The 8,832-nt window shown below is 48.9% G+C and overlaps 1 protein-coding gene across 1 annotated transcript; it reads left to right on the forward strand.

Moving 5' to 3' along the window:
- The first annotated feature begins 1,126 nt into the window (after positions 1-1,126).
- Positions 1,127-5,254, forward strand: LOC100544709 (keratin, type II cytoskeletal 5-like). The gene is made up of 7 exons (XM_031553214.1): positions 1,127-1,858; positions 2,634-2,854; positions 3,325-3,385; positions 3,857-3,949; positions 4,080-4,232; positions 4,344-4,469; positions 4,985-5,254. The coding sequence occupies exons 1-7, from the start codon at positions 1,127-1,129 to the stop codon at positions 5,231-5,233; spliced, it is 1,635 nt and encodes a 544-aa protein (XP_031409074.1). The 3' UTR covers positions 5,234-5,254.
- Positions 5,255-8,832: the final 3,578 nt, after the last annotated feature.

Here is an 8,832-nt window from a genome sequence, read left to right on the forward strand (position 1 = left end):
TGCTGGCTTTGCTCTTTTTCCCAAGGACTTCAGAAAGTAAAATAACCAGAATTTGTGGGAGGATTCTTTTCATGCCGGTTAAATCTTTGCTTTTGGCAATATTTTGAAAGGTTCAAAGATCTTTCAAAGCAATTGCAGCTGTAAGAGAGCTAGAAACTCAAGACTGATTGCTCCGAGTGTTAAGCATGCAAATCACACAGTTCCACAGATTTGGGCAAAATATTGTTTCAGAAAATTTGCCTCTTTTGTCGGCATGTTTTTTAGGTTGAGGTGCAAATGCATCACAACAACATCACCTGTAGGCTGGGAGCAGTGCAATGGACCCCATGGATGGATGGAGCTGTCTGATGGATTTGCTGGTATCTCCAGAAACGCATCCTAGAAAACTTGCCACGGACAAAATACCTGGCATTAAATGACCAAAATTGAGATGACACCAAAATGCAGCAACTCAAAGGCAAATGATGGATTGGATCTCTCTGTGCTTGGGTCTGGATCAGCTCAGATTGGGTCTCTGTCTGACGAGTGTGAACAAAGACGACAGGAGAAGTCAGAGCCCTGAGGAGGTGTCAGTCCTCATGAACATCACTCCCTCATTGTGTCTTCATGCAGCAAAGTCCCATGCAATATTTCTCTTCAGCTTTACTCATTTTAATTTCACTGCCTTTCACTTGAGTTATTTTGGAGGAATCTCCACTAAACTCTTTTGTGATCTACTGCACCTTGAATAAGGCAGGGGATCTGGGTAGATATTTCTCTTCTTCATCTTTTTTTTTGTTTCTTTTCTTCTGCTTCATAGGGATGAAATAAAACAAGGCATCTGTGCAAGAATGCTTTGCACTAAGGTTGAGTGATTCTGGCCAGAAATCAGTTAGGTAACGCTTCTAGCTGAGCAGCTTCACGCTGTCTCCAGGAGGTGTGTTTGGGTGCAATCAGTTTAACAAGTTTCAATCAGACAGCTGGCTGCCTGGCACGTCAAAACCATGAAGGCTCTGAGTTGATCTCTGGACTTCCATGCAACCAAGCCCAGATCCTCGGGGGGATAAAAAGGGCCTCCCCCTGCTTGCTCCTCACACAGAGCTGCCCACTCACAGATTGCTGCTCCTTATTGTGACCTCCTGCTGCCATGAGCCGGCAGACGTACAGCACCAGAGCTGGGGGTGGAGGGCGGTCGTACAGCGCTGCTTCAGCCATCGTTCCTGGGGGCAGCAGGGCTGGCTTTAGCTCGGTGTCAGTGGCACGATCTGGAGGAGGTGGTGGTGGCTTTGGAAGGCTCCTCGGAGGAGGAGGAGGAGGAGGAGGTGGCGGCAGTGGTGGAGGTTTTGGCAGCAGGAGCCTCTACAGCCTTGGTGGTTCCAAGAGGATTTCCTTTGGTGTTGGAAGCAGCTTCCGGAGTGCTTTTGGGGGTGGTGGATCTGGCCTTGGAGGTGGCAGCGGTGGTGGCTTTGGTCTTGGTGGTGGTGGAGGGGGTGGTGGCCTTGGACTTGGTCTTGGTGGTGGCGGAGGTGGCGGTGGCCTTGGACTTGGTCTTGGTGGTGGCGGAGGTGGCGGTGGCCTTGGACTTGGTCTTGGTGGTGGTGGAGGTGGTGGTGGTGGCTATGGCTTTGGTGGAGGTCCTGGCGGACTTGGATTTGGTGGAGCAGGAGGCATGGGGGGACTTGGAGGGCTGGGTGGTGGCAGGGGTCCCGTGGGATTTGGTGGCCCTCCTGGCATGGGCACCATCCAAGAAGTGACAATCAACCAGAGCCTGCTGGCACCTCTCAACCTGGAGATCGACCCCAACATCCAGCAGGTGCGCAAGGAGGAGAAGGAGCAGATCAAGACCCTCAACAACAAGTTTGCTTCCTTCATTGACAAGGTGAGGTGTCATCAAGTGCTGTGGAACTGTGAGAGGGACCAAGACAGAGCTATATCTACAAAAATACGGCTTCAGGAATCTTCAGTCTCTTGCATGCTTCCTAAATATATGTCAAAAATTAATATACTTCTCGACAGCTACAAGGCGGAAAATGAGATATTGAAAACTAGAGGCTTAGATTCAGGTTTTGTTCCTTGAAAATAAGACATACTAGTTCAAATATTAGTAAGCCAGTTGCTTAAGCAAGTCTCTGTGGGGTATCATAGCAGAAGTTCTGGTCCTTATGTCCAGTTTTATTGCCTGCAAGCTAAAGCCCTTTTTGTATAGGCTCAAGTCCTTTCTTGGCTTTTCCTTGGATAAGTACCTTATATATAGAATAAATGATCAAGAGGCAAGGCAACTTAACTGCTTTTCACTTGTCTTGTAACCTGTAGTGCACAGATCTTAGCTTTAATGAAGGAAGATAAATATCACCTACAAAGAAGGAAAAAAGATTTTAAAGAAAGCAGGTGGTGAAGGAGCTGAGCCCACATTTTGTGATGATTGCTCACCAGCTTGCTGAATTACATTGTCTCTCATTAGAACTGTCCACCAATGGAAAATTTGCTTAGCTACTGGATAGGCTAACATAGCCCTAGATAGTCCAGGTGATATTGACAACTGGCCTTAATGCTCCTGGGATTTACTGTGTCTGTGCTGCGCATCTGTCTCACTTACTGACTCTTGGCCATCAGCATTTATCTTCTGCTAACCCCTTCTCCTTCCCAATGCCCAGGTTCGCTTCCTGGAGCAGCAGAACAAGGTGCTCGAGACCAAATGGACCCTCCTGCAGGATCAGGGTCAGAAAAACAGCTCAGGCAAGAACAACCTGGACCCACTCTTTGAGGCTTACATCAATAACCTGAAGCGGCAGCTGGCCAACCTGCTGAGCGAGAGAGGACGCATGGATGGGGAGCTGAAGAACATGCAAGACCTTGTTGAGGATTTCAAGAACAAGTGAGTGCCTGTTTGGTGGCTCATCCCGGCAGCCTGGGGTGAAATGTGATGCAAATGGTTCAGCTTAGCATTAGGCAGTAGGATTAGTCTCACTTAGAACTATTTTTCTCAAGGACAAACATCTAGCCTGAGATATTCATCAAATTTTCTATGAGAAAGGGGAAAAAAGTGCTTTAGTCCATAACATGAGACCGGATGAACCTCCCTGTAAAGCATGGCACTCACGCAGTGCCTCTGCCTGCAAAGCCCCTGCTACCTGGCATGGCAGAAGAGTGCTCCAGCAACATTTCTCCAAGCAGAAAATGCAGGTTCAGCCAGGACGTGGCAACTTGTGATGAAACTTGCAAACGAAAATCATCTCGAGCTGCTTTATGTAAAATGTCACACTCATCTTGCAGTCCCATCTGTACAGCTGCTGTGCTTACCAAGGTGTGACAAAGCACAGCTTTCCCTTTACTTTATTCCTGTAGGTATGAAGAGGAAATCAACCGACGCACAGCAGCAGAGAATGAATTTGTGGTGCTGAAGAAGGTGGGTGAGATGAATTGTATGCTGAGCCATCCCCCAAGAAGTGAGCTAACAGATGGGAGATCTCATAGAGATGCATCCTTGTCCTTTAAAATGGTGTTATGTTTTTAAGAGAAAGGAAGGAAGGGAGTTGAAGGAGGATGAAAGTCAACTTTTGACACCAAACTATGCATTTGTGCTTGCTTGAGCAGAATAGATCATGTAGATATAAAGATGCTGAGCAATGCTGGGAAATGCATGTCCCAAGGACAGATGGACTGCATGCTGTCCTTATCCTCAAGCAAGGTAACACCTAGCACTTGCCTTGGCCAAGAGATGTTCTCATGGTGGCCTTCCAGGAGCATGTGCCAAGCACAGCTTCTCCAGTCATGCATTACCACTGCAGCAGCTTGTCCCCGAGACTGACAAAATCTTGGTAGAGCCAAAGAAGAGATAACAGGTGCTGCAGATGTCCCCACGGCTGTTCTTTTCCAGGATGTGGATGCTGCTTACATGAATAAGGTGGAGCTGGAGGCCAAGGTGGATGCTCTGACTGATGAGCTCAACTTCCTCCGAGCCCTCTACGAGGCGGTACAGACACCCTCCTCCCCTGACTCTGTCCTGCCATCACCCCCAGGCAGTGACTGCCACTACAGATGGCACTTTGAAGGTAAGTGCAGCTGAGTTCCCATGTGCTTCCCCACAGGAGCTGGCTCAGCTCAGCACACAAGCGTCTGACACTGCTGTCATCCTGTCCATGGACAACAACCGGGACCTGGACCTCAGCAGCATCATAGCTGAAGTCAAAGCACAGTATGAGGACATTGCCAACCGCAGCCGGGCTGAGGCAGAGGCTTGGTACCAAACCAAGGTGAGCACGCCTGTAGGTGTATTTGTGGGAAAAAATTATTGCTGTCCCTGTGTGAGGTTGTCTAAGCCACCTGGACATCTCTGAATGTTTCCTCTTCCTTCTGAACCCCAGTACGAAGAGCTGCAGGCCACAGCTGGGAAACATGGGGATGACCTGCGCAACACAAAGGGGGAGATTTCTGAGCTCAACCGGCTCATTCAGAGGATCCGAGCAGAGATAGAGAACACAAGGAACCAGGTAGGAATGGCAAAAGTGCCCCATTCTGGGGTTCCTAAGCATTACAGCTCTACTCTCTGCCACCATTTGCTGAACAGAGACATCAGCAGTCACAGAGCATGATGTACCTGGAAGGGTATCACTGTGTCATGCATCAAACCAGGCTGGCTTTGCAACTCCAGGACTGTCAGATATGGTTGAATGACCTCAGTCATAACCATTGTTCATAAAGACCCCAGCCAGAATGGTTTTCTTCCTTCACTGAATCATAGAATCACAGAATGTTTTGGGTTGGAAGGGCCCTTAAAGATCACAGAGCCATAGAATGGTTGGGTTGGAAGGGACCTCAAAATCTCCAGTCCCACCCCCAGCCATGGACTGGTGCCGCTCCTCCCTCCATCAGCGGCCCAGTGACCCATCCATGGTCTTAAGCACTTCCAGGGAAGGAACACCCACAGCTTCTCCAGGAATTGCGTTGTCTTACTCTTACCCAAAGAGAAAAGCAGCAGTCAGGATTCTCTGTTGACCTCTTGCAGTGTGCCACCCTGCAAACAGCTATTGGAGACTCTGAGGAGCGTGGGGAGCTGGCTCTCAAGGATGCCAAGGCAAAGATGATGGAGCTGGAGGATGCTCTGCAGAAAGCCAAAGCTGATATGGCCCGGCAGCTGCGTGAGTACCAGGAGCTGATGAATGTCAAGCTGGCCCTGGACATCGAGATTGCGACCTACAGAAAGCTGCTGGAAGGCGAGGAGAGCAGGTGGGAGCAGAATTCCTGCAGAAATTAATAGCAAATGTCACTTTTCCACTCTGAGCATGTTGGTCCCCCTGCCTGCATCTGCATTTTGCTCTAATGTCCCCTTTATTTGCCCTCCAACAGGCTGAGCGGAGAAGGACTCAACCCCATCGGCTACTGTAAGTACCACAGTGCACATCTTCCTTGGGCCCATTGAGAGTAAAGGAAAAGAGAGATTTTACCCAACTGTTCCATATAAGACATTCAGAACCTACCAGAACCCTTAGTGACTAGGGAACAGAAGTTGGGTTCAGGCCCTATGGGTCCAAGCCTTGATGGTGGTGCTTTCTGGAAGTGGCTGACCACCAGAATAGATGTCCAACATTCTGGCTGTTTTTCCCTTGCAGCGGTGATCAGCTCCAGCTCTGGCACAGCTGGTGGAGGAGGAGGATTTGGTGGACTGAGCCTAAGTGGAGGCGGCGGTGGAAGCGGATACGGTCTTGGAGGAGGTGGTGGAAGTGGATTTGGCCTTGGAGGAGGCAGTGGAAGCGGATACGGTCTTGGAGGAGGTGGTGGAAGCGGATACGGCCTTGGAGGAGGTGGTGGAAGTGGATACAGTCTTGGAGGAGGTGGTGGAAGTGGATACAGTCTTGGAGGAGGTGGTGGAGGCTACAGCTTTGGAAGCGGAGGAGGACTTGGACTTGGAGGTGGGGGTGGTCTCGGAGGTGGGTATGGAGGTGGCAGTGGGCTCGGGCTTGGAGGAGGCAGCAGCGGAAGTGGGCTGAGTTCTGCAGGAGGGAATTTCAGCTCTGGGAGCGCAAAAGGCACCAATCCAGGTGTGAAAATTGTCTCCAAAACCTCCTCCAGCAAAAAGAGCATAAAGAGCCAAAGCCTGAAGAATGCCTCACAACCCGAGTAAAGTGATGCTGCCAGACCCCTTCCCCCAAAGCCATCGCTGCTGCACCGCTCCTGTACTCCCGCACCCACCACCTCTCTGCTGTAGTTCTTAAGCATTTGGGTTCCACCTCAGGAAAGCAGCGAGCACGAGCTAACTCGAAGCACCAAAACAGGTTTCAAAGGAAAACACAGGTCTACAAGATTTATGGAATGGGGAATTTTTTTTTTATTATTTTTTTCTTAATGAGGGTGAGCAGCCTGTAATTGCGGCTAGCTGATGGCCCTCAGCAGCACAGATCAAATAGCAGCTCAGACGCAGTAACTGGTTTTTGCATTCACTGTTCTGGCCTGCAGAAGCCCAGGGACGGGCTGGGAACATGGCTTCCATCCAGGCTGCTTCTCCCTCGCTGCTGGAACAAATCAAACTCATCTCTTCAAGTCAAGTAACTCATCTTCACACATCTCCATACATCTGTGAGGGGTTTTTCTGCTATGTAGAAACACTCTGGGAGGCTCCTGAAAGATCCCAGGCAGTGGTTTGCAAGCTCAGTGCTCCTCTTAAGACACCTCTTCCAATGGCAACACAGAACCGTGAGGAGACACTTCTCAGTCAGTGAGTTCGATGGAAAATATCCCTCTTTTCTCCACCTGTGGCCAAGCTTTGAAAAGTGTGTTGCTTCCAGATGTGCTGAGCAACCACACAACATCTGGAAAGCTCCCTGAGATGTCCACAGAACCCTGAACCACTCTCACTTCTGTCCTTTCTCTTCCCAAATAAATGTTTGCCCCATAGCAGCACCTTGCATGTAACCTTGCAGGTGCATTTGGTCTCCTCTGATAGATCCCAAGCAGGTGGGAAAGGCCTTGTTCCCTAAATTATCAGATTTTTGGGATTGTTTTAAAAAATAACCAGAACACAGAGGCTTTCAGCAGATCAGTGTTTGCAGTTACACTGGGTTGTTGTCTTGCTTTATGCTAGGTTTTGTGGGAATGGCTTAAAAAGTGCTGAAATCACCCCAATGCCCAAACCTCAGACTTCCCCCATGGTGTCGGCAGCAGCAATCAAGGTAAAAGTCTGCTGAGACAAAAGTTCCCTACAAAAAACCCACACAGAGGGCCACGTCCATGCTGCTCCAGGGGGACCTCATCCGCTCCATGGGGTATGCATTTCTGGGCCAAAAGAGATGCATTTGGATAAAAAATGCATTCATATCTCAGCCCAACACATGGAAAATGTGGCCATCGGGAGCAGGTGCCAAAGGTGCCCCTTTCTGATGGGATCTGCCCCTGTAGTGCTCCACTCTGCCTTTATTTTGGTGAAAATACCAAAGAAATTTGCAGCTTTTTATACTTCAATGGTAGCAAAACAATGCTGTGTTTTCCTTCCTCTCTCTTTTGGGAACATGTCCAATAAAACAACTGTAATGTATTTGTTCCTGAGTGCTTTTCTTCCAAAGCAGAACCAGCAGAATGAACCTGCAGAAAAATGAATGGGATGAGGATTTTGTTTCACTTTAGGGAAAAAGTTTCAAAACTGAAGAGGAAAATACAATTAAATGCTTGAAATCAGGTGTTTACTGTCTGAAAGTGAATTGAGGCATGTGGGAAAAGAGGAGGAAGGGGGACAAAAAAAAAAATCAGGCATTGTTTGTTTCTTGGATCATTAGGATTAACTCAAAAGCCTTTCTTCCAGAAAAGAGGGTTTGGAACAGCTCTAAAAGCTCAGGCAAAAGTGAAAACAGGAGAAATAAAGGTCACACAGTGTTTAATTTTGGCTTTCTCAAGGGACACAGAGTGCAAGGGCTCTGGGGGAGGATGTCATCAGGACAATGTGCGCTGAGAGTGGTTTTGGTGATGGAGGAGAGCAGCCTATGAGGCCTGCAGGTTTGATGATTGTAAAAGGGGAAGGAGAAAAAAAAAAAAGAAGAGAAAAGAAAAAAAGAATCCTCAGACAAGCCCTCACGCCTTATTGCATTTCAAAGGACCAGACGCTTCGCTCTGCCCTCACCATCCCCAGGGCAGGCGCGTGCAAAACCTCGCCGGGATCCGGCAGCACCGAGTGCGGAAGCACCACCCAAAAATCAAAGGAGCTGCAGTGAAAGAGACCAAAATCTGGAGGAAAATCCCCTCTCCACCGCCCCCACAGAGGATGGTGTTTGGGGCAAAGAGCCCCAGTAAACGGTGAGTCATCTCGGGTTGTGCGCCCTGTGCTAAGGATAGAATCTGCAGAGATTCTGCAGAGCGTGGTAGGAGTTAATGCAGCTAAGGATGACCCAACCTCTGCTCACCTTACACTGGGAATGTCTTTTATGCCAAAGAGAATAAAAATTAAAAAAAAAAAAGGGAGAAAAAACAGATAGGACCCAAAAGGGAGGAAAGGAGGTGGGGATGCCCAAAGGGGGCAAACAAGCAGCCCTGGGCAGCTACAGAGAGAGCAAGGAGTGAGACACTGCAAGAATTCTCCTCGAGTTCTGTGCCTAACCAGCTCACTGAGCCCTTTGTAATATTCCACTTAATTACCACTGTCTGCAGCAACAGGCTTTCCTAGAAGAGCGGGGAGGTAATGAGTGCCTTGCCATGAAGCCTTTTTCTCTTTGTGTTAATTACAACACTGTGCTTGGTTCCCAGGTGTGACTTTGCATAGCTCTAGGAGCCAAAGGCATGCTCCCCGCACTGCTGCTTGGCCCCTGTCCATGGCTCCATCTGCAGCGATGGATCCATTCACCAGAAACCCAACCTCTGCACACATGCTGT

Source organism: Meleagris gallopavo, chromosome 4 (genome assembly GCF_000146605.3).
Source record: "Meleagris gallopavo isolate NT-WF06-2002-E0010 breed Aviagen turkey brand Nicholas breeding stock chromosome 4, Turkey_5.1, whole genome shotgun sequence".
NCBI classification, from domain to species: Eukaryota; Metazoa; Chordata; class Aves; order Galliformes; family Phasianidae; genus Meleagris; species Meleagris gallopavo.

Excerpts from the sequence above, each read along its gene's own strand:
- LOC100544709 (XM_031553214.1), top strand. The coding sequence starts at position 1,127 with ATGAGCCGGCAGACGTACAGCACCAGAGCTGGGGGTGGAGGGCGGTCG. Across the intron at positions 1,859-2,633 it reads TTGCTTCCTTCATTGACAAG|GTTCGCTTCCTGGAGCAGCA; the intron begins GTGAGGTGTCAT and ends CCCAATGCCCAG. Across the intron at positions 3,386-3,856 it reads AATTTGTGGTGCTGAAGAAG|GATGTGGATGCTGCTTACAT; the intron begins GTGGGTGAGATG and ends GTTCTTTTCCAG.